Source organism: Carcharhinus amblyrhynchos, chromosome 12, assembly GCF_965287045.1.
Source record: "Carcharhinus amblyrhynchos chromosome 12, sCarAmb.v2.hapA, whole genome shotgun sequence".
Classification (NCBI taxonomy): Eukaryota; Metazoa; Chordata; class Chondrichthyes; order Carcharhiniformes; family Carcharhinidae; genus Carcharhinus; species Carcharhinus amblyrhynchos.
In genome coordinates this window covers 41,656,589-41,682,352 of record NC_137335.1, presented here as the reverse complement: position 1 = coordinate 41,682,352, position 25,764 = coordinate 41,656,589, and the positions used below count along the sequence as shown (strand labels likewise).

Genomic DNA, 25,764 nt, shown 5'->3' with positions numbered 1-25,764 from the left:
GGCCGGTTTGGAAAACCCCGTGCCTGGGGCATTAGGACCTCTTTGGGTGCAGCGCCTTTCAGGGGGTCGGAGCGGGTGAGTCTCAGCTGCTCTGTCAGCCACACTTTACACATCCTAAAATCCCACTTTAACCCCGGCTAACCTCCTCTCTCCTTCTCTCAGGTGGGCAGGATTTGAAAATGCAGATCTTTGTGAAAACCCTCACGGGGAAAACCATAACCCTCGAGGTGAGTGAAGGCGCTGGGCCCGGGCGAGGCCTTGCTCCCTCCTCCCCTGTGAAATAAAACGTGTGAATGCCCAAGCTGAAAATTCGTCAGTAACTTGGAAGCTGATTTTACTCTTCGTTGTTAATTTGTACTCAGGGTAGCACCTTTCCCGGTTTTGTGCGAATCCGATGGTCTGAATTATTTGCAGTTTTTAATGCAGTGGTTGAGAATTTATCGTCATCGGTTTATCCTTTGGAACGGTTTAACTGTGATTGGTGTTTTCCGCAAAATTATCATTACAGTGTTAATATAAGCTTATTAATGACATAAGTAAGGCACAATGTTTGCCGGCATGCTTCTCGCATGTGTCTGTTAGAAAAATCATATTCACTTATAGTCTAAAATTGAATATCCTTTGGATAATGTTGCATCTTTGTAGATGGATAAGTGAGTACCTGTCAAATTTTAAATTATGTAACGTTCCATAATAATTTGATGTGCAAAAATAGTGTCAGATGAATCAGAATGTCGAAAGTGTAGAAGGAAGCCATTCGGCCCATTGAGTCCGCACCAACAACAATCCCACCCAGGACATATTCCTGTGACCCCACATATTTACCCTGCTAATCCCCTGGTCAATTTAGCATAGCCAATCCACCCAACCTGCACATCTTTGGAGTGTGGGAGGAAACCGGAGCATCTGGAGGAAACCCATGCAGACACAAGGAGAATATGTAAACTCCACGCAGACAGTGACCTGAGGCCAGAATTGAACTTGGGTCCCTGGTGATGGGAGGTAGCTGTGCTAACCACTGGGTATTTTCCTTCCCTAAATGTGACATTAGTGAACCAGATGGGTTTCTACAACAATACTTTCATAGTGATTGTTAGACTTTTAATACCATCAATGATGAGGTTCAAACTCAAGTCCCCAGAGCATTATGCTACGCCTCTGGAATACTTGTCCAGTGACAATATCATTGTGCCACTGTCTCCTTCAGTAGTTGAGGTAGCTCCCTACGTTAAGTTTGTTTATTAGTGTCACAAGTAGATTTCATTAACACTGCAATGAAGTTACTGTGCAAATCCCATAGTCACCACACTCTGGCACCTGTTTGGGTACATGGAGGGAGAATTTAGCATGGCCTATTCACCTAACCACGTCTTTCAGACTGGGAGGGAACTCAAGCACCCAGAAGAAACCCATGCAGACATGGGGAGAATGTGTAAACTCTGCACAAGTTGGAAATTGAACCAGGTCCCTGGTGCTGAGAAGCAATAGTGCTAACCAGTGTGCCACTAAGGTGGAATGTTCAAGCCTGTAAAATTGGTGCCTCTGTCGCAAAGTGACTCAGTGGAACCTGTGTTCTCAATCATGGTTGTGCAGAAAGATGAAATGATTTTGTTAAAATTTAAATGGTCAGTGTGACTTGTTGGATTCCAGTGGAGACCTTGAAAGTGATAGTGAAGCTCCATGGTAATGATGCACATTTCTCAAAAATAATGAATTTTTAAAATTAAAGTGAAACATGTATCTGACACTGTTTCATTCCAGGTTGAGCCATCAGATACTATTGAAAATGTAAAAGCTAAGATTCAGGACAAAGAAGGTACAGTATGGTTTTGATTTTGAAATTTAATTTTCATTGACCCATTAGCCTTCCAAGGTCTTAAGATATGTGGGCATGGTTTGGAATACAGTTCAGAACATCATATTGATGTGATATGTGTTATTCTGATTGTGCCATGCTGATAAGCAACATTCAAACATTTTTTTTAAAAAAGATAAGTCCTTTGTATTGTAAAAATGGATTCCCAGGTGCATTTTATGATGTATGAATGTACAAAATAGGAGCTGAAGTAGTCCATTTGGCCTCTCAAATCTGCTATGCCATTTGATAAGATGGCTGATCTACACTCCCATCTACTCCTGATAAGCTTTGAATCCCTTCTCTAACAAGAGTCTATCCACCTCTGCCTTTAAAAAAAATTGATGATCCACCTCCACTTCTCTCTGAGGCAGAGATCCAATGTGCCTCAGCCCTGCTGAAAGAAGAAATTTCTCATCATCTTCTCCCCTAAAAGGGCAAACCTAAATTTTGAAACTGCCCCCAAGTTCTGGACTTGCCCACTGGAGAAAACCACCTTCCCACGTTCATTTTGTCAAGATCGTTCAGGATTTTGTATACTCCAATTCAGTTGCCACTGTTTATTAACTCCAGTGAAAACAAGCCCAGTGTAACCATTCTTTGTAAGACAACCTGTTCATTCCAAGTTTCAAATCTAGTAAACCCCCTCTAAATTGCCTCTAACACATTTACATCCTTCCTTGAATGAAACCAAAATTGCACACACTAGAACATTATTCAAGAAGTGTCTCACCAGTGCCCTTTATAACTGAGGCATGACATCCTTTTATGTTCAATTCCTCTTGTTATATAGGAGAGCATTCTGTTAGCTTTAATTACCGACTGTGCACGTGCATTCTAACTTCTTGTGACTCAACAAGGAAGAGACTGCTTTAGAATGTTGGTGTACACATACGCCTTCAGTTATAATTCCTTTCACCTTAATTGGGAAGCGGTTATGTAGGTTTCTTTTTCACCTAAATTATGTTTTTAAAAAACACTTCCTGCCTCTTGGCACAATTCTGGAGTTGAATTCCTGGTTAACACTAGGAATTCCCATTATGGTGTCACTGCTCCTGGTTGTGTTGGGAGTTGGGTATTCCATGGTGATCTCATGGAATAGCATAAAAAGGGAAGACTTTGACATACTTTAAAATGAATGCTTACATAAGAAATAGGAGCAGGAGTAGGCCATCTAGCCCTTCGAGCCTGCCCCGCCATTCAATAAGATCATGGCTGATCTGTCTTAGCTCAGTTCCACATTCCCGCCTTCTCCCCATAACCCTTAATCCCCTCTCTTATCAAAAACCCATCAACCCGCGTCTTAAAAATATTTAGCGAGGTAGCCTCCACCACTTCAACGGGCAGAGAATTCCAGAGATTCACCACCCTTTGAGTGAAGAAGTTCCTCCTCAACTCCATTCTAAACCGCCCCCCCTTTATCTTGAGGCTGTGCCCCCTAGTCCTACTGTTGTTTCTGAGCGGGAAGAGTCTCCACCTCTATCCTATCTATCCCATTCATCATCTTATATGTCTCAATGAGATCTCCCCTCATTCTTCTAAACTCTAACGAGTACAAGCCTAGCTTATTCAGCCTCTCCTCATAGCTCAACCCCCTCAACTCCGGCATCAGCCTAGTAAACCTCCTCTGCACTCCCTCCAAGGCCAAAATATCCTTGCGTAAGTACGGCGCCCAAAACTGCACACACTACTCCAGCTGCGGCCTCACCAATGCCCTATACAGCCGCAGCAAGACCTCCCTACTTTTATATTCAGTCCCCCTCGCTATGAAGGCCAGCATCCCATTCGCCTTCCTGACCACCTGCTGCACGTGCAAGCTGGGTTTTTGCGACTCATGCACGAGGACCCCGAGGTCCCTCTGCACCGTCGCCTGCTGCAGTTTTTCGCCACTTGGGTTTTACCACCACCTTTAATCCAAAAATAAGAATTTGCACCTGTAATGCATTTCTTTGAAGTCCTAAATTGCTTTACAGCCAATGAATTACTTTAGAAATATATGGTGTAGATGTATGCAAATTTAACAATGTTTGCATGCAGCAAGCTCCCACAAATGTCATTGGGATAAACAGTTCATCTACTTTTGTGATATCAGTTGACAAATAGAGCATTGGGATGGGCAGCACTTCAGAGAATTAATTCTTCAAAAGTGCAATAAAGCAATGTTGTCATTCTGAGCAGATGCCAGATCTGTATGTTTGATTGTACGTGCTTTATATGTACGTGCATCATTCATTTAGCTTGCCATCTGTGCATCACCCTCCACGTCACTGAGGGGGAAACAGAACTTTGAATTTCAGTGCATCTAACAACATATCTTTGTGTTTTACTACATATTTGTTTATATGCCACTTGAACAGTCAGCTTGATTTAATGGAAATGCAGTCCATAAATCTGTACTGTTCAAATGTGCAGCATTCATTTATTGCTTAGGGTTTCAGTTTTTCTGACTAACCTAGCATTTGATTCGAAGAATTGGAGACTGGTTTAATTAAACCCATCCCATTCTAATTTCAATATAGGCATTCCCCCTGATCAGCAGCGACTGATCTTTGCTGGAAAACAATTAGAGGATGGACGTACACTCTCTGATTACAACATCCAAAAGGTATGTTGATTTTTCTTATGTTTGAACATGCAGTTAGTCAGCTCGAACTTATACTGATGCTTTATATGCCAGAGCAAATGGGAGCTTGAAATTCATAAATGATGTCTTCAATAGGAGTCAACTTTGCACCTTGTATTGAGACTTCGTGGTGGTGCCAAGAAGAGGAAGAAGAAGTCTTACACCACACCAAAGAAAAATCAGCACAAGAGGAAGAAGGTCAAGCTTGCTGTCCTTAAATATTACAAGGTAATAGTTAGATCAGATTGCTGACTTGCTATTCTTTTCAATGTTGAATTGATAGTAAACCTACTTTAAGTCTTCGATCAAAAATGTACAGTGCTGTTGTTTCTAGCTATGGAAGATTAGTGTATTTCCCCACTCCAAGTTCTGAACGTTGTATAGGAAGAGCAGGTGCAACTAGTTTTTTTTCAATTGCATTGGAATCCAAAATATGATGCCAAGGAGTATTATGCAGGTTTTGGTCATGCTGCAATGGAAAGAAAGTGGCGATCTTCTATCTGAACTTACTGGGTATTATTTGAAGCCTTGATAGATGATGTCCTTTTGTCAATACACAGGGACAATGGTGGTGAAATGAAACATCTCCCAACCTACATTTTGTGCTTAAAGATGCACCAAACCAGTTCACCTAAATTGCTCATCGCAGCATCTGAAATAATACCCTTGAACCTCAATTTCTTTTTGATTCCTAATGTCAGTGTTGCTTTGGGATGAATTAAATTCTACATTTAGTTTTATGCTAGGGAAGGAAGTATTCTATTAGAAAAGTAGTTGCACAGTTTGAATTCTGTTTGTTGAATGCTTGCAGCTACTGGAAACAATTTTGCTTAATTTCATTGTATTTAGAGACCCTGTTTGAGCTTTCTACTTTTACAGGCAGCAGTCCTGTCAATACTAAACCTTTACATACAGTGTGCTTATCAAATAGTATAACTTGCAGCTGGAGAACATTTCTTGTAGCTCTGGCAAGTTCCATTCACCCCATTGTCTGCTATGCTGCCTATTTGATAGCATAGGGTGTTTTTGTGCTGTAAGATGAGACTTTGCCTGTCCCCCACTTTCCAGTTTATTATAATACTGATTTTTAACTTGATAAATTCTTGTGTGTATTAAGATGAAACTGGGTTTTTTACTTTTAGGTTGATGAGTACGGAAAAATTTATCGCCTGCGGCGTGAATGTCCTTCTGAGGAGTGTGGCGCTGGTGTGTTCATGGCTAGTCACTTCAACAGACAATATTGTGGAAAGTGTTGTCTGACATATTGCTTCAACAAAGCTGAAGATGCATAATTAAACAGATTGTAATAAACTATGATGGAAAACAATTGGTGTGGAACTCTTTAAATCAGTATTTTCTCCCTTTTAAAGAGCTGATCTATCTTCAATACTGGGCTTTAGGGAATGGAGACTGTATCCTAAAGCATTATGGTTGATTTTTTTTTTAGTTGTACCAAGCTACTGGTAATAATACTTGACATTGACTTAGCCCGTGGAATAATTGAGCTACTACTTGACATTTGAGGCAATGTTCCAGGCTCCTGTAGCAAAGCCTATGCACATCTTTTGCACCAACAGGACAGACGCAGAAAACACAGTGGGATACAGTTGGGAGTGGGTGGTCCTGGCATTCCTCAATATTGATTCTAGACTTCAGTATTTTCATGGCAAGGATGCGTGTTGCCTTTTGCCTATTAATCTACTGCACCTTCCAGCACATAACCCACTTTTTCTGAAATAACTTTTTTTCCCTGAAGACTATCTGTAAACATAATGGGAAATTTACTATTATTAGCACTTTGTCAAAAGGCTGAAGTAACATTTGATTATATTTTGTCAAATTTTACTTCTGGCAGCAACTATAACAGCTGAAATGTCATTTTAAATTTTAAACTACTATATAAACTCCAGTGAGTTCTCTTAAGCAACTGTGAACTTTTGATTTGTTGTCTTGGTGAAACATTCAAGTTATATTCAAATATTAGAAACATTATAATGTTACAATGACATTTCAAAGATTTAGTTTTGTTTTGGAAATTTCCTGTCTCCATTGAAGACATTATTCTTTATTATACATTATTTTATATGCTGACCCTGACTGTCTATAAGGCTATTCAATTCCAAGTGAAGTCACAGGCAAAATGATTCTACACTTGACTGAATTCCAAGCATTCATTTTAGGAGGAGACACTGAGGCAGACTTCCCTACGTTACAATTAAGAGTGGAGTTTTTAATTCAGCATTGTACTATTCTACCGTACCCCTGCTACTTATACACCAATGACTGTGTGGCCAAATTCCCTTCCAACTCAATTTTCAAGTTTGCTGACAACATCACTAGTGGGTTGGCTCTCAAACAATGATGAGACAGAGCATCTGGTGAACTGGTGCAGTGACAATAATCTCCTTCAATGTCAACAAAACAAAGAAGATTAATTGATTTCAGGAAGCATAAAGGACAATGTGCCTCTCTACAGCAATGGGGACAAAGTGGAAAGAGTCAGGAGCTTCAAGTTTTTAAGTGTCCAGATCACCAAAAGCCTGTCCTGGTCTCCCCATGCCAACACTATAGTTAAGAAAGCCCATCTTCTATTTTCACAGGACATTAAGGAAATTTGGCATGTCAGCTACAACTCTCATCAACATTTACAGATGCGCCATAGAAAGCATTCTTTCTAGTTGTATCACAGCTTGGTATGGTTTCTGCTCTGCCCAAGACTGCTAGGAACTACAAAAGATCATGAATGTGGCCCATTCCATCACACAAACCAACCTCCCATCCATTGACTCTATACATTTCCCACTGCCTCAGCAAATCAACCAGCATAATTAAGGACCCCCACATACCTCGAACGTTCTCTCTTCCACCTTCTTCTGTCGGGGAAAAACATACAAAAGTCTGAGGTCACATATCAACTGACTCAAAAACAGCTTCTTCCCTGCTGCTGTTAGGCTTTTGAATGGACCTACCTCGCATTAAGTTGATCTTTTGCTACACCCTAGCCAAGACTGTAACACTACATTCTGCATTCTTGTTTCCTTCTCAATGAACGGTATGCTCTGTAGCATACAAGAAACAATACTTTTCACTATATGCTGATACATGAGACAATAAATCAAATCAAATGTAGGGGAAAAAAGACAAGAGGTCTGCTATGAGCCATATGCACAGCGAATGGATATGAGCTATTGTGGGATCCATTCAGAATGTGAAGAATTCCTTTGAGCTCTTTGAAATTATCAATCTGTTACATAAATACTACATTATGAATGTTACAAATTGCTTGAAAAATGTTTAGCACCAGTGTTATTGTACAAATTGTGATCAAAGTCTGAAAACAAGATTAACAATAATGCCGTGTGTACAAACATTATCCATTCTGATGTAAAGAAAAATAATTGTGCAGAGTGCCAATTGTAAGGAAACTGAAATGAGTTATGTATTATTGCATAGCTACAGATAACTGAAGGAAGAAAACATTTGGAACCCCTAAACAACTCTAAACACTTGAAAGCACTTTCAATGTTGATAGATCAGCCATGATCTTATTAAATGCCGGAGTAGGCTTGACAGGCTGAATGGTCTACTCCTGCTCTTAATTTGTATGTCCTTACGTTGATATTTTAAATATATTATAACTGACATTTTAAAAGGGTATAGATATTTAAATTATAGACACATTGCTGCAAGCAATTGAGAATCTATACAAAACTATCTCATCAGTGCTGACAGCAATCCATTGGCATGTTTAAATTACAAAGCTTGTTTCAGAACAGCAGCATTATACCAGCATTCCAACATCACCCTTCTATGCCAACATTTCTATCTGCCATCACTTTTCACTAAGTATTACGTGAGCAACAGGTTGCAAGTCCCATAAGAATGTGAGCATCTACTACTGTCAGGACTAAACTACATTTGCTGCTGTTTTAAAAATGTAAAAGAGTGTTGTGAAAGTAACCATGCTGCATGAATTTGATCCCAGAAAATGAATCATTAGCCTATCAGAATCTTAGAGCATTTTCTAATAGAAATAGTCAAAAGAAAACCAATATTTTCAAATACACTAAAAATATTGAATATAATTCTGTATTTTTATACACATTGTGAAAACAAAATTAAAATTATAATGTAATGTGCACTTTTTAAAAATACATGGCTTTCAACTTGTTCATGCATTTTAACAATCAACATATTGGAAATGGCCTCAAAAATCAGACAGATTTGTACAGTATTACATTACTACAGTAATCAGGTGCTTTTACAGCTAGAAAATCTCCACAAAAAGCTAAGTAGCGAGCATGTTGATATCAAGGAACCCAAAATAAAATGATTGCTTTTAACATATTTGTGAAGGTACTCATTTTGATATCTCTAGACCCTGAAGAAAACAAAAAAGTGAATCTATTACATTCCCAATATTCTTAAATGCAAAACTCAGCAAAGTTGTAATTAAAATATGTCCCAATAATTTACAAAAAATGTATTTTGGTAATAATTTTAAGAAATAATTAGGCCCATCTCACAATTGTCTGAGTCTTGGACAGAATTTTGTTGCATCTTCCACCATCCCATCTCCTTTCTGCACCCAAGTCCACGTAAACTTGTGTCTCATTTTCAGAATCCAATTGAAAGAGTCAAAGTGGAGAAAATGTTTTTGCAGTGATAATGTCTTTCCCCTGTGAGGTATTTAACACTATGAGTCCATACTGAATAATTGTGCTGAAATCTAATGAAAGGATGTAAATATTGACAGGAAGTTTGGTTTGAATCTAAATGTGTTATCTACAATTACTTTTAAACTCAAAGCAAGGTTTACATCTGCTGGGCGGATTCTGATCTCCTTTATTTTCCCTATTTTTAGTTACACGTGGTTATCGAACTGCAGTTTGAGTCCTGTAAAAATCTTTTCCTTCAATACCATTGGGATCCAATGAGCCAAATCCTTTATGTTGGCTGTTATTGACAACAACCTACCATCAACAACACACCTTCAATATAAAAGTATGTTGTGGAGACCATTACACCATGTGCATTACCAGATTTATCACCAGCAGCTAGTCTATGTTAATCACATTTAACTAACATTTAACCTGCCACTGGGAAACTAAAAATGCAAAACAGACAGCAAAATACATACAGCATTTCAAATGATGATTTCTCAATTCTGCAGGCCGCAGCCAGATTTTGCAATATTATTTTCCACAGATTATTTTAACATCTCGCTATGTTCAAAATGACTTCTGCATGGATCCAGTGAATAACATTCACCATCTTTCAAAAGAATTCCTGATGAAGTACTTAGAGACATTATGTGAATGTTAGTCTTTATGTTGGCCTGTATTCCAAACCATAAGCTGAATGCATGTTCCACATATCTTGCCCATTTAGTCATTTTACTGGACAGTCTTTATATTAATAGTGCAATTCAATTCAAAAATTCTTAGGTTTCTGTAGTGATCAAGTTTAAAATCCTGGATCCCAGGAGATATTTTGTTGAATTTCCTTTTCTTCATAGCAAATAATTTCATCACCAAGCTTGAAATCAATTTCCTTATCCAAGCTGAGACCACATTCCATCCCTGTCTTCACAACTGAGACGTCGTCCTTGAGATGTTTGAGAGACATGAGGAAACCTGAATGGAAGGGAAAATGTTATACTTATAAACTTGGTTTGATTCTGTTAATAAGCACTCAAACATTTGAAAACTTATGTAAACTTATAAACTTGTCAGCCATTCCTCAACTGATATTGCCTTTGCCCCCAGCCCTTGCTCCACCAACATTGCCACAGCTACAACACTGCCTGCATGACAGAGCAGTGAAACCATCTCCCACCCATACCAAGATGCTTTTGAATTGTAGATTGCTTCTGATAACAGGTTTTTATTTTTGTTTGTTTTGAGTTTTTTTTTCATTTAATGGACCATTCCAGGGTCTTAGTGAGTTGCTAAATGATGCCCACACTACTTTATATCTTGTTGGAATTACTGTAGATACATTGGGAAATAATCTGTCATTTAGAGGAACATAAAATTGTGCAAAAAACTCATAACAGATAAAACACGCTACAAATGGGTTGCCAAGATAACTAATTCTTTTTTCCTGAAATAGCTAGGTATTGATACTATAGTGGCAGATTGGTATGTTATAATACAAGGATGTTATAGTACAAGGGTGAGACATGCCTGTCCATAAAATATGTTGATTGCGGATGAGCTTAAACTTCATCTTTCTGTGCAATTGGCCTTTCTGAACTCTGCACCCTGCTACAGCAACTTTCTTTTTCCCTACTGTCACATAGAAGACTGCCAACACAGATGCCTCTCCTGAAAGCAAAACAAATAGCATTAATGAATACTGAAAACTGCTTCTTGTTACAATAAATGTCTTAATCAAAAATCAAGCATGTATGAGGTCACATTTCTAATAGATACAAAAAAGTGGATTTAAAAAGCCGTAACTGACAAAGCATGTCCAGTCATTTTATGAGAGACAATACACACCTGTAATATTTTCTTCAAGTGTTGGTGGCAACTTGCCACTCAGTTCATCCTTGAGGTCGTCAATAAGCTTGTAGATAACCCTATGCAATTTGATTTTTACTCCTTTCTTGGTAGCCATCTGTTGTACGTCTTTGCTGACATTTACATTAAAACCATAAACTAGACCTAGAAATCCAAGAAGAGTGTTGTTTTACTTCAAGCCATATTCCATGCAATTGCAGAGGTTCAAGTAAATCCAATTCCCTATCCTACCTCAGAATTCTACCTCAACTGGAAAAGGCAAGAGTAAATGATTCTCAACAATTTCTGCAGCATGGGATGGGATGGTGTGCAAGTGGATGGTTCATCTCCGGAACAAAGTTGATGTGGAGCCGATCCACATCATGCCAGCCCATCCCAAGGCCACAAGGCACTGCAGGCAGGCTAAACTGGGGCAGTGTTGGGGCTTCTGCCCCTCACTGGAGAAGAAGTCCTATCCTCAGGAGCTGTCAGCCAATCGAATTGATTGGCAACTCTTGAATGTTCTAATTCCCTCTGCCTAATTTTCAATTGCAGCCTGAACTCCAGTGTCTTGGATTCTATCAAACTGCCTGATTAGTCTTACTAAATGTGAATCACCCTTTGAATAATTACCTTTTCTAAGATTTGTTTTAAATTTAACAGTTCACAATTTTCAGTGTTCACTGGTCCTGTTACTCCACAATCTGATTAACCTTAATATTCTGGGTTCATTTAATTTATGTCACTTTATATAACTAAGTGAAGATAAGTCTTGTTTCTCAATAATGTAAAGCCTTCAGCTTATTTAATCTTTCATCAAGTTTCACTCTTTCATTCATAGAGGATAGAACGATAACCATGGCATCACTCCATTCCTCCAGCCACACTTCTGGTCTTCTACTGTCAGAACATCCCAATAACCCCACTGACTTCTTGTGTACAATCTAGTTGTATAATAAGTGCAGTTCTGTAAACATTCCAGACCTCAAAGTAAATCAGGCTGAGTGAGATTGATCTTTCGCTTTTTCATTGGGTGAGCAGGGATGGGGTGCAGGATGCAAAATCAGAGAATCACCAATTTCTTCTACCTCTTAAAAGTTATAAAGTAAAAGCTGGGAAGAAAATCTCCAGCATAATGTCTCAGCTATAATGTGATTACTGGAGCAGAAACAGCAAATAAAAACAATGTACATTTATTCATTACAAGCAAAACTGAAATCTCACCTGAAAAAATCTCTGCTGAGGCAATATCATTTTCACTGATATCGCCAACACCAAAGTGAATCACTTTGAGTTTACACTCTTCATCAGCATCATAACTATCTAGGATATTTAGAATGGCTTCTACTGAGCCATCAACATCACCTAAAGGGAAACAAAATGCATGCTTAAAATATTTAATTACCATTTCAGTTTATGTTTCTAAACTTGCATTTATAGTCAAGACAGTACAACATGCTAGCATTCAATAAAGTAACAAGGAACCAAAAATATTCCTCATCTCCAGGACAAAAGTGCAAGCAGTAGACTCAATAATTGGTAATACCTACATCTGACATCAGATGGATGGAGAATGTATGGTAGCAGCCTAATAGCCCAGCAGAAAACCCAACACCATCTATCCGTGGAGCTCTGAGGAAACATGCCAGCAGTACACAATATGCAGAATTGAAAGCAATCAAGAATCCAACATGATTATACTGCATCAGTGAAGCACATCATTATCACTGTTTATCCAATGGGAAATTAGGTTATACAAATGAGAAAGGCTGCTGGTGCAATCCCCATCTAATTGGGATTATTGTAGAGCTACAGTAACTGGCCTTGGTTTAAAGAGGAAAAAAGTACTGAGGATTTTAGAGCCCTCACTTCTAAAAGTATACACAGGTGTTGAACAAGGACATGGTTAGACTTGATTGCAATACAAGCAGCACTCGAATAGTCTGCCAACATTCGCTATCAAGGACATTCCATACAATATACTTGGCCAATGAATCAGAGGACATTCATACTTTAATGAGAATCCAATGCCTTCAAGATCACATGCAGATCCATTGTTGGTAGCATTAGCTCTAGGGCTGCAATGCAAGATAGTGTATAGGATTATATATCAATGTAACCCCCAAGTTATTGTGGGGGTACAGAGCTGGGTGGGATAGCACAGGACAATATATTAGCACATATCCATCTACCTTTTACTATTATTGGAAGTGAAAGCTCATCTGTGTCATTCTTCTCCTTAGGCCTTGTTGCCATTAGATGCTTATTGGCTTTGTACATTGCAGATTTTCTTTGTCTCCAGTTCAAGCTACTAAAGCTGTCCCGCTCCTTTTTGTACATCTCATGGTGTTCCTTCTGTTTTGCTTCAATCACCTCAAGATCTTGTTTGTTTTTTTCTTGTGACTCAACATACTTCCTCCAATCTAAAACCTCTCTGGCCCTTTTCTGCACAGCCAAGAAAGGCAATTAGAAAAGCAAAGTAATTATGTTTTAGTAGATCACTGTACAAGAGACACAAACAGCAGAACAATAAACCAAGTCTGAGAAGTCTTTATCTATTGTGAGAGGAGACATATTACAAGAACCAAGATCCATCTCTCTCAACTATTCTGACTTGCAGACAAAAACGACACTCTCAATACCATTAGATACTCTCCCAGAACTACCACAAATATGCTCACAGTGATTGGATTAATGGCAGGAATCTACCCCAATGGTTTTCAACCTTTTCAGTAACACAACACACTTCAATGAGATAAACAATTCCATTGTACACACTTTTTTCAGCCAAATTGGTTGCTCATGAATATCACTTGCATTCAGTTTGGCTACGATCTTATTAGAGAACAAACTCTAAAGCAAATTCACTAGACTGCAGTCTTGGGAATTCTGCCTATTTTTGAAGCTTTACTCGGAGTTGAAAATTAGTAATTTGTGTTTTAATTTGCTGGATTTCTGGGACATTTATTTTGCAGTAACATAGCATTTCTTACCCAACCCCCATATGGGAAACGCTTTAGTTGTTCTTAACCAGATTACGCGTGCCTATAGCCCATTCCCAGGTGACAAAAGTATTCCTGAATGGATGCGCCTGCAATTTAATCACAATTGTTGCACTACAATTTCAGAGTCACAGATTGTCAAGTTCACAGCAAATGCTTCAGATTGGGTTGTACCCGGAGCTAATTTAAAGGGCAGTGTCTGTTTTGTATCAATCTGCACTTGTAGAAATTATGTAATTTTGTTTGCATACACAATCTGCTTTTCTCCTCAACGGGAGCACTCCATCGGCATTTAAATGCAGCAGGGGACACTGCAATAATAGTGAATATGCTTAGAAAGATGATCCTATGGTATCTTGCGGCTGCGATGACATTGGGGAATACTACTTAATCAGACATCATTTGTTAAACAAAATAAATGAATGTGATTCGCATATCACATGTGCACAAGTGGTGTATGTGTGGACAAAATATAACTCATATGATGCTATAGAGGCAGGTATAATTTTATCTTTTAAAAAACATATAGTTACATGGGTACAATGGGTATAGAGGGATATGGGCCAAATGCGGGCAACTGGGATTAGTTTGGGGGTTTTAAAAAAAAAGGGCGGCATAGACAAGTTGGACCGAAGGGCCTGTTTCCATGCTGTAAACCTCTATGACTCTATGTAGGCCCTGTTGAATGTAGACAGCTGAGTGAGGATACTTTATTGCACTAAAACTGTGAGGCATGTTACAGTCATGAGGAATTAAACAGGGAAAATGTGAAGGAACCTTTTCTTTATATATGTTTTTCAGTGGGGAGAGGGACAGAAGACAAACATGCAATAAGTCCATTACATTATCAGCCTCGTGTTTTACTGCTGAAGTGACGTGCTGAGGTTGAAAGGAGTGTGCCTATTGCTGTTATTGCAGACATTTAGTAATCCAGTCTGCACAGGCTGATTCCAGAATGTCTGCAGACTCACAACAGGCAAGCCAATTAGTAACTCTAGCTAGAACTCATGCCTACAACACATTATTTAAGAATGAAAAGGGAAATTGAAATTAAGTTGTAGTATGTTTGCAAATAGGAGAGTGCGAATTTGGAAGGATATTTCCTATTGTGGGTGATGAGGAAAATGCGAATGCACTTTTGCAAAAAATAAGGCAAACGCTCTCACCTGCGAGGCAAGCCCCAGATTTTTCCAGAACTTCCCCCCTAATTGCAACTGGGATCCTGGATCAGCAGCATTTCAGAAGAGGGGAGATGGGAGAGCTGCACTATAACAGTGTAGAAAGCAGTAGATCACAGGGACAGGAGCACACTGCCAGCGTTATGTGATGCAGTTTTACTACAATCTCCTATTTTCAGTGGTGGTGGGATATGGATTGGTGCTTAATGCCAAATGTGAGCTTGGAAATGTACGGTGCTCTGGGCTCCCTGTTTTGTCTGTGTTTTTTGGTAACAAATACTGCAAGTCCATCCGAGCCAGCAGCACAGAGTGAATACAGAGAGAAAGAGAGAGAGATACACTGGGGTGATTTTTCCTTGTGAGGATTCACTTGTCCTCTGCTCTACAATTCATTGCTCGCAATGCTTTTCGCCAATTGTGGTACTATGGGAACTGGTCTGTTCCATATTTCAAGATCGTTTTGACAGAAACTGGCCCTCTTTACTATCTTTTTTTAATACAGAGGTTTGCATATGACAGCAAGTGATGAACCAGCACTTTAAATAGCTTGTAATTTTCTCAGAATTCTTGAAACAACTACTGCACAAGAGTGACACCAGTGCTGATTTTTAAGCAAGAAAATTTGAATGTAATACACTGAGGCACTGCTGTGGTTGAATTTCCTCAGACAGGGATTGGAATCTGCCCCCCAGCCACAGCACATTTGCACGCCTCTCGTGGCACACACACCAGTTGAAAACCACTGATCTAACCTAGTGCATTTAAACACTCTTGTTCATATATTTCATATCAGCATGTCCTTGTGCAATAGCTCATAGGATATACATAATTCAGTTTTGAACCAAAGAGCTGTGAGAGACCTGATATTTTGATGCAGCCACTGACATCAGATTATGAATTGTAATAGAATCATCATTTACAGTACACAACATGAGAATCCATACCTCTGATTCCACTTCAAGAATTTCATCTCCAGCAGATGGAAGTTCTTTCCAACCAACTATCTCCACTGGGGTACTTGGTCCAGCAGCTTTCATTGGCTTATTATTCTCATCAAACATTAACCGTACTTTAGCCCAGCTCTTTCCTGCCACCAGGACACAACCTTTAGTTAATGTTCCATGTTGGATAATAGCTGTGGTGACTGGTCTATAAATAAAAATTGTATTTATTTAACAAACTTCCAGAAATAGATAGAAAACAAAAACATTCATTTATATAGAATTTTTCATGACCTCACGTCATCCCAAAACACTTCACAGCCAATCAAGTATTATTGAAGTATAGTCATTTTATAATGCAGGAAAGGTTGCAGTTAATTTATCCCAAAGCTAGGTCCTACAGATAGCAACGCAACAGTGACTACATAATTTGTTTTTTGTAACGTTAGTTGAGAAATAAACATTGACTTGGAGAGCAAAGAAGGCCCTCTGTCTTCTTCAAAATTGTGCCATGGGATCTTTTATGTCTACCTGATAATAGACAGGGCCTCCCTTTAATGTCCTATCTGAAAGGTGGCACTTTCAACAATGTAGCACTCCCTCGGTGCTGCACTGAAGTGTCAGCCTAGATTTGTTTGCTTGTCACTGGCATGGGACTTGAAGTTACAACCTTCTGACTCAGAGGCGACAATGCAACCACTAAGTCATGGCTGACAACATATTGGTGGTTATCTTTTCAAGGGTGATTAAATCATAAAAGATTTACAAATCCCTCAGTGCGTTATTTTGTGTCTGGTGCTCATCGGTTTTCTCTCACTATGTATGATAATGTGACTGCCGCAGGCATTGAGATGTTGCCATTTTTTAAGATTGCTGCTTAACGTGCACAGAGTGAGACGTCTCACAAAGTGAGAGAACCTCGAGGCAAGTATTGCTGCACTGATGCCTAGAACAATCCAGAAATGGATAAATCAAGAGATGGTTCATCTTTGAGAATTATCCATTGCCACGTCCTCACAGTCTGCATTGAAAATTATGTGCCTTCAGCCTGTGTTTCCAAAGTTTTTTTTACGCAGCTTCTTTTGTCCACCTAATAATATTGATCATTTAAATCTCAAAATACCTGTTTTAGAAACTTACATTTTGTCATTCAAAAGATCGCTTTGACAGCACTTTGTGCCGTCTCTTCACAGGATATTCGGGTGAATGATCTTGACTTGTCATAAGATGCACAAAATTGTTTGTAGATGATGTGTCAAATCATTCAATGGTGTCTGTTTTACATCCATGCCTTACAGCTCTTCAAAAATTTGAAAGTACTAATGAATTATAAACCTTTGGCCTGGTTTTCAAGAACATTTAAATACAACTCACCCCCCATGACATTAGATGATCTTTTTCACATGGCAAATCCAGGAAATTTCCAAAGCAAAAATTAAACATCTAACTGGTATTCATCTATCTAAGCTCTTCAAAATAGTTAGTTTATCTAGTCTATGATGATCTTCTAGCAATGTTTTCTCCTGCCTGTTTTATGTTGCCAATTTCTCCCCCATTCCTTTCATGAAGGTGTTGAGTCCTTGCTGTTACATTTCCATAGTATCAATTCTGCTTCAGTACACAACTCAAATATCCATTATCTCTGAGCCTTCAGAGTGATGGCACACTGGTTGACAAGGAGGGATTGACATATTTCAACCAAGTAAATTCCTAGTCTCATTTGACATCTATATATAAATATTCAACAAATGCCTGGATTATAATGAAGAGCAGGACTCTGCCTGATTTACCCTTCCCTGTATCACAGGAAAAGTAGTTAAGTGAGATCAGTTTTTCAGGATTATCAGGACAATCCTGTGGAAAGTAACTATTCCAATTTATGCAAAACATGTTTGACTCCAATCCTCGATAATGCTGCGGCATCCCACGGTAGCAATGTTCATTCACTTCCATAACGCAGTAACTGTTCAGTCTAACATCTAACGTTCAAAGATTAATGGGGGAAAATATTTTCTAGTTAAATTTACCAGGCACAGTCTTAGCAGCCGTGCAGAGATAGCTTTAGTGGTACGTGGGGGGGGTGAGTCAATGTTACACTGGTTCTGCAACGGTACATTGATTCCCACCTGGAAGCAGGTGAGCAACAGAAGCAGCTACACAGCCGGCAGAGTTGGGTGCCTATTAACTTGCCACAGGGCCAAATTGGAAATGCACCCCGGAGCTTACTATGCAGCATGTAAAGTCTGGCAGATCCCTGGAGGGTGCTTCTTGGCAGCAGGCAGGGCCTTGCAAAGCCTGCTGCTTCTCCCACAGAGGGTTCCTCTCCATTGTGATGACTTGGCAGCTGTAGCCACAAATAATTTAATAATTTTCAGACATTTTCAGAGGATGCCGCCACCTTGAAGTAACTCCTTTGTTCCCCTGCCTGTTGCAGCAGCACCCATCTCACCTGGTGAGGCTGTGATCAAAACTGCACTGCTGGGCCTCCCATTCACCCAGCCTGGTGCATGTTCTGCCTGCCACCCTTAATTAGTTGATGCTCTTGGAGGCAACCTCCTAATTGGCCACATCTGGCAACATCATGCAGGCAGCCAATCAGGCATCACTACTAAAGTCAGGACTCAGAAAACCTTCAAAGGTAAGATTCCACCCAGCATTCCTCATAGCCTCTCTTAATCCGGGTGAACGAGAGAGGAGATTTTGGCCATTAACAGAAGTAAAGTTAATTTTCAAAACCTAAGCATACAAGTAATGAAATGCCCAACAATCACAGGATTTTTTTTAAAAAGGTTATCCCACCTATAGCTTAGAAGGCAATCTTTTCCAAGCTTTCATCATTTTAAAACAATTTTCAGAAAGGTGAGAAAACACAGCTCAAGGTAATTCTTCCTCCAGCCGCTGTGCTGTTGTTTAGGGAAACGTTTGACCTCCATTCAGCACCAACTCAATGAGGTTGGGCACATTAAAAACAGGAGGCTTTCGGAAATGAACTTACATCCCACCACAACATGCCGTCTGATTAGATTTAAATTATTTTAACTACTTAATGGTGAAACAATGGTTTGCTTGATCTGATAATTCATTGCAAAAATACAGTAAGTAAATGTATTGCTATACAATGTATTTAAGAAACCAAGTTAAAGACATTTCAATCTTGGATATAATGCTGAAAAATCAAAGATTCTGTCTTTTCTTAGCTAATTTGTTACAAAACATTGGTTCTACAATTTGGCCAATTCTTATTCTTTTTAGGAAGTATATTTCCAATATATAAAGACAGGAAAAGTAACATCATTAACTTACTCACCCTTTTCCTTTATCATTCCGACATTCAATAATAATACCCTCAACGGGTCCAGTGCAATCAGCTTTCAATTCCAACACTTCTGATAGAGCAACAGTGGCCTCAGCTAAAGCCATCAAATTGTCTCCCTAAAAAAGTTACATTATATTAAACATATAGGCACAGTTTCAAAGCAAATACAATTCCAGAAGTCCAAAATGTTTCCACTTTATCTTTCAAAGAAACATAGGCAGTATTTTATTGTTATAAGCATAAGAACTAATTCTGCCCGAATTGGAAAATCTTGTGTTTATGAGAATGGTTTTTTTTATAGCAATGGATGATGAACTTTTCAGTAACTGGCAAATGGATCTACATTAAATCCATAGAATCCTACAATGCAGGAGGAGGCCATTCAAAGGACAAAGAAAATTATAGCACAGGAGCAGGCCCTTCAGCCCTCTGAGCCTGCACCGACCATGCTGCCCAACTTAACAAAACCCCCCACCCTTCCAGGGACCATATTCCTCTATTCCCATTCTATTCATGCACTTGTCAAGATTCCCCTTAAAAGTCACTACTTTACCATTTCCACTACTTCCTCTGGCAACGAGTTCCAGGCACCCACCACTGTGTAAAAAATCTGCCTTGTACATCTCTTTTAAACCTTGCCCCTCACACCTTAAACCTATGCCCCCTAATAATTGACTCTTCCACCCTGGGAAAAAAGCTTCTGGCTATCCACTCTGTCCATACCTCTCAATCTTGCAGACTTCCATCAGGTCTCCCCTCAATCTCCATCACTCCAGTGAGAACAAACCAAGTTTCTCCAATCTCCCCTCATAGCTAATGCCCTCCATACCAGGCAACACCCTGGTAAATCTTTTCTGTACCCTCTCCAAACCCTCCACATCCTTCTGGCAGTGTGGTGACCAGAATTGAACATTATATTCCAAGTACAGCCTAACTAAGGTTCTATAAAGATGCAACATGACTTGTCAATTTTTAAACTCAATACCTCGGCTGACGAAGGCAAGCATGCCACATGCCTTCTTGACTACCTTCTCCACCTGCATTGCCATTGCAATGGCCCATCAAGTCTGCACCGATCACAATCCTACCCATCCCCATAACCCCACATATTTACCCTAGCTAGCCCTCCTGACACTAAGGGGCAATTTAGCATAGCCAATCCACCTAACCCATACATCTTTGGACGATGGGAGGAAACCGGAGCACCTGGAGGAAACCCACGCAGACACAGGGAGAACATGAAAATGCCACACAGGATAAATGGGATTTAGCCTCTTAAACTGTTTCATTAGCATTGCCTAATTAAAAGACAATAATAAGATGACATAGCATGCTTGCAACAAATAGAACCAAGGCACACATTCTGCAGATGGTGAGTTCTTAATCTCAATCATGCTGCCTGGAAACATTTTTGAACAAGTGTGAAAATGCGATTTAGTTACAACATTCAGCTGGAGTGAATGAATGATGCCATTGAGAATAATTACCTTCAGGGCTGAAACATTTATGGCCTGAACATCACCGCCATACTCCTCGCAAATCACATCATAGGCTAACAATTCCTTCTTCACTTTCTCATGATTTGCTTCTGGCTTGTCACATTTATTTATTGCCAAAATTATCGGAACTACAATGAGAACAATTAAATTAGTTGGCAACAAACAATATAATGCAGTATTCAAGGAAATTGGGGAATTTCACAATAACTTCATTGCAGTGTTAATGTAAGCCTTATTTGTGACTAATAAATAAACTACTTTAACTTTATTTGAAAACCCACTAACAAAATATTTTTGAAAAATCAATTTCCACAGTCCCATACTCATTTTCACTGACTAAAAACTGAATCTTTTTACAGTGAGTTTGATTAACTATAGCAGACTTTTGCTAGATCAGGAATTTGATGATTGAAAGAGTTGCACTTCAAGTTGGTGCAGAGCAAATTAATGAACATACTAGATCCACATTAGCTTGATCTGAAATAGACCACACAATGCTACACAGAAAGAACCAAATGATCTGTGTAGGTGGATTAATCATGAAACACTAATGAACAGATTTGTTAATTTCATTATAACTAAAATTGTTCCATTCAGTTACATGGAAAACAATATGTGGCATGAAAAGCTTTCGGTATCAGTGAGGTTCATTGTATTATTTCAACAGAAGAGTTTCAAAAACACTACATTGGATCCACTTCTGCGTTTTGCCTCCTGTCACAGACAAAAGGCAATGATGTGAAGGCTACAGGAAACCTCTCCTTGTAGTTGTTGAGCTTAGAGGGCACTGAGAAATTCGGCCAGTGGATAGGGACTGTTCAGGAAATGTAGCCAAGAAAGGGAGTAGCTGATAGAAGTATCCTACACACATCACACCGAGTAGTTGGAGGCACCTGGGACATGGTTTGGTTGTTGATTGCCAACTATGTAACAATAAAGTTGGCCACTTTGAGGGGGAGAGCTGACTGGTGGTGCTTAAACTTAGGATCACCATGCCTCAGGCAAGGGGCAATGTTGAGAAGGCAGACTACCACGTGGTCTCAAGACAGTAAGGACATGGTTCAATAGCAAGAGGTTTTTGAGATATTTGGAGACCAAGCTCCATTGTGAGACATTAGCAGGGCTTATGCATGGTCATACGTATATGACCTATAGCCAAGAACAAGCTGAAGCTGAAAAACATGTCAAACCAGTAGCCAGATACAGGTTCAGCAGAAGAATGATGTCTCTCAATCATTATAATGATGGTGGAAGAGCAGGAAACTGACCCAAGATACACAGTAAAACTTTCCCCCTGTCAATTAAGACCAATGGCGAGATACTGGAACTTTGCCACACCTTGGGAGCCTCCTGTCAAAGATAGACATTGGGGGGTGATGCTGAATTTTGTTGTCAATGTACTAGATCAGCCTTCAGCAGCCTGAGGAAAAGGGTACTTGAGAACCAGGATCCCAAACCCAAGACACAGATCATGGTTTACCGGGTAGCAGTGATGCTGGCACTCTATATACTGTGGAGTCTTGAACAACCTGCAGCAGACACCTTAAAATACTGGAGAAATACCATCAGCGGTATTTTCGCAAGATTCTCCACTCTAGCACTGACTAGAAAGATTGTTTAACAGCAGCATCCTGTCCCAAGCTTACTTGTCCAGAATCAAGGAGTTAATCATTCAAAACCAGACTCCAAAAGCAACTGCTCTGCATGGAACTCAGTTGCAGCAGGGGACTCCTAGAGGGGTGACAGAAATTTGAAGAGATCAAATGTCCCCACTAACTCACAGGAGACCCTAGCTGGTCACCAACCAAAATAAAGAACGTTCATGCAGGAAAGCACCAAACATATTGAAAGACTTTGCCAGGAACGTGCAGAGATAAAATAAAGGTGTCACACAAAGCACAGAAACCGCCAAACAATCCATCTATCAACCCTTCAAGCACCACCTGACCCCACATGTGGCAGAGTCTGCAGATCGCATATCAGACTTTACAGCAATCTCAAAACCTATCAAACCAGACTGGAAGCAATATTAAATCCTGAGGAACTGTCTAAGATCTACCCCCACTAAAACAGGTTATCTATTGATTTCTCGCCTTGCTTTGTGGGATTTTGTTCGACACAAATTGGCTACCCAATCTTGTTAAATTGCAGCAAAAGTACTGGACCAGCTGGAAAGCTCTGAGGTCATGAAAGGTCTATAAAGGCAAATTCTTTCCTTTCTTATTGTAAAACCAATGTATATAAAATTGTCATTAAATTTCTCAAACAAAATGTAAGCTGTTTATGAAATTTTGTAAATCATGAGACATGCAAGTATTGACAATATCGATAATATCTAGCAGCAGCAGTGCAAATACAACAAAGATCTCTGAAGGAATGAACTAATGAATGTATACTATAAGAAATTAAAATATCTTTTCTCTAATGACTGCAACAGTCTTGCAAATATTTGGGCAGTGTCACTAGTTCAGATGTCAGGACATGACATTGATCATAACTCACCACATATTGGCCATCGCAAGTTAGGGGAAAAGGGACAGATATTGCATGCACATACACAAGCACATACACATGAACTAAACAAGCCTCTGAATTATTAAAAACAACTGTAAAGGAAACCAAGGCAAAATGAAAATACTGTGGATCCTGGAAATCTAAAAGATAAACAGAAATTGCTAGAAAAACTCAGCAGGTCTGACAGCATTTGTGGAGAGAGTCTGCTCTGAAGAAGAATCATATGGACTTGAAACATGAAGTCATTTCTCTCTCTCCACAGATGCTGTCCGCTCTGCTGAGTTTTTCCAACAATTTATATTTTTATTTTACGAAAACACACCCTCTTCTCAAGGCAATTAGAAGCATCAGATTTTAGCCACTTCCTGAGGACAAATAAAAAAAACACAAATTCAGTGAAACATGAATTACATACAGATAATTTTGGCATTGATATAACTTTGGAGATGTAAATTTACCATTAGAATTTTTGGCATGTTGAATTGATTCTATGGTTTGCTTCATTACCCCATCATCTGCAGCAACCACTAATATCACAATGTCAGTCACATTAGCACCACGGGCCCTCATTGCTGAAAAGGCAGCATGGCCTGGGGTATCCAGGAAAGTTATCTTTTCACCAGATGGCAAGTGCACTGTGCAAACAAGTAAAACATTTTAGTCACCACACATGAAGAAGTACAAAAACACCCTTTAACTAATTCATAAATGCAAACAGTAGCAAATCTAAGATGCCTGCTTCTTATTAGCACTTGCGGTAGTAAATTACTGTTGCAAAGAAGTGGATGCTGCAGATATTGAAAGGTCAATCCTTCTTTAAATAAATTATAGAAATCATTCATCTTTCAATGTGTTTGTGCTATGTTAACTACCAAATTTTTTTGACATGCTTCAGTTTCATCTTTGAGTGCACCCAGTCATTCAGAAATGTTGGTGAAAATCTGCTGAAGTACATACAGAAATACAATGAAATATTACCTGTCCTGTTAACTTCCAACAATTGTGGAAATGCCCTCTAAGGTCCCTCTGTTACTCTACATTTCTCAGTATTCTATCATTTGCTCGTTCGCCCTCCCCAAGTACATTACCTCATACTTCTACTTATTTGAATTCCATTTGCTAATTTTCTGCCCACCTGACCAATCCATTGGTTAACTCAGAGTCATAGAGCACAGAAAAGGCCCTTCAGCCCATTGCATCTACATTGACAATAACTACCACTAAATGTGCATTAATCCCACTTTCCTGCACTTGTCCCATGTCCATGAAAGTTATAATATTTCAAGTGCTCATCCAAACATTTTTTAAAGGTTGTAAAGTTTCTGGCACCCATTACCATCCCAGACAGTGCATTCCAGATTCCCATCACCCTCTGGGTAATAAAGCTTTTTCTCACGTCCCCTCCGAATCTCCTCTGTTTATCCTAAAACTGTGCCCACTCATGATTGACCCTCTCAACCTAGGGGAATAGTTGCTCCCTACTCACCCTGTCCATGCACTTCATAATCTTATACACCTCAGTCATGTCCCTCCTTCCTGCAGCCTACAGTTACATTCCTCACCATTAATCACACAGCCAATTCTTTTATCTGTAAAATTCTTAATCATGTGCCAAGAATCAAGTCTAAATTACTGATACCCAACACAAAAACAAGAGAGCTAGTGCTGACCCCTGTGGAACCCCACCAGGTTCTCTGAGTTGTTGGGGGTGCCAGATCAAAAACCTAAGATATATTCAGGAGTCAGGCTAGACCCCAACAATTTTCTATTTTTGACATTAGGGTGAGGATAAGAGGCTTCACTCCAGGCACAATTCTACTGGGGGCAGTAGAAAATTCACTCCAGGCACAATTCTACTGGGGCAGCCAGCAGCCTTCACAGAGCCACAAGCTGCTGAGAAACAATGGAGGTGCATACATCATTGAGGAGTTGCTGGCACTACGATGCTCTCAGTACTAAAGGAGGAAGACATTCTCCAGGAAATTCCCACGTTATGGCAAGCCTCTAACATGGGAATGAATCAGCCTTGCCATTTTTTGCCAATAAACATTAAAAGTGCTTGACGTTTCGTGCAGCGAAGACCTCCCATTGCACAGTCACCCCCTCTGAGATGCTGGGTGCAGAGAGAAGAAAAACAGAAAAAAATGATTTGTTAACTACCTTATTTGACTGCCCTGCTGCAGATGCGCATGTTGTTGGCAGTAGATCTAGCACTCGCCTGGGAAAAGCCTTAGCAAACTGACCAAATACATTTTTGCTCAATTTTCTTGTCCCCCATCTTAGGGGCCAGAAAAAATTCCCAAGTGAGTTAAAGTGATTGGTACGAGGCA

The 25,764-nt window shown here is 39.5% G+C and overlaps 2 protein-coding genes across 8 annotated transcripts in view; one reads left to right on the top strand and one right to left on the bottom strand.

Annotated features, from left to right (window-relative positions):
• Positions 1 to 11: 11 nt before the first annotated feature.
• Positions 12 to 5,805, top strand: rps27a (ribosomal protein S27a). The gene is made up of 6 exons (XM_080200435.1): positions 12 to 75; positions 163 to 227; positions 1,762 to 1,816; positions 4,375 to 4,460; positions 4,575 to 4,706; positions 5,621 to 5,805. The coding sequence occupies exons 2-6, from the start codon at positions 180 to 182 to the stop codon at positions 5,768 to 5,770; spliced, it is 471 nt and encodes a 156-aa protein (XP_080056561.1). The 5' UTR covers positions 12 to 75; positions 163 to 179; the 3' UTR covers positions 5,771 to 5,805.
• Positions 5,806 to 8,551: 2,746 nt separating this feature from the next.
• mtif2 (mitochondrial translational initiation factor 2) overlaps positions 8,552 to 25,764 on the bottom strand; it is a 43,132-nt gene continuing 25,919 nt past the window's right edge. For all 7 annotated transcript variants that reach the window (XM_080200432.1, XM_080200429.1, XM_080200428.1 and 4 more), the window contains 9 exons: positions 23,893 to 24,069; positions 20,909 to 21,048; positions 19,413 to 19,537; positions 16,109 to 16,313; positions 13,177 to 13,429; positions 12,209 to 12,349; positions 10,985 to 11,149; positions 10,667 to 10,807; positions 8,552 to 10,114 (listed from right to left, as the gene is read on the bottom strand). In XM_080200432.1, the coding sequence (XP_080056558.1) occupies positions 9,945 to 10,114; positions 10,667 to 10,807; positions 10,985 to 11,149; positions 12,209 to 12,349; positions 13,177 to 13,429; positions 16,109 to 16,313; positions 19,413 to 19,537; positions 20,909 to 21,048; positions 23,893 to 24,069 (1,517 nt within the window). In that variant the 3' untranslated portion in view covers positions 8,552 to 9,944. The remainder of the gene's footprint in view (positions 10,115 to 10,666; positions 10,808 to 10,984; positions 11,150 to 12,208; positions 12,350 to 13,176; positions 13,430 to 16,108; positions 16,314 to 19,412; positions 19,538 to 20,908; positions 21,049 to 23,892; positions 24,070 to 25,764) is intronic.

Bases quoted from the DNA above. Each gene is read 5' to 3' on its own strand.
- rps27a (XM_080200435.1), top strand. From the start codon at position 180: ATGCAGATCTTTGTGAAAACCCTCACGGGGAAAACCATAACCCTCGAG. The intron at 1,817-4,374 runs GTACAGTATGGT...ATTTCAATATAG, and splicing joins TAAGATTCAGGACAAAGAAG to GCATTCCCCCTGATCAGCAG. The intron at 4,707-5,620 runs GTAATAGTTAGA...TTTTACTTTTAG, and splicing joins CTGTCCTTAAATATTACAAG to GTTGATGAGTACGGAAAAAT.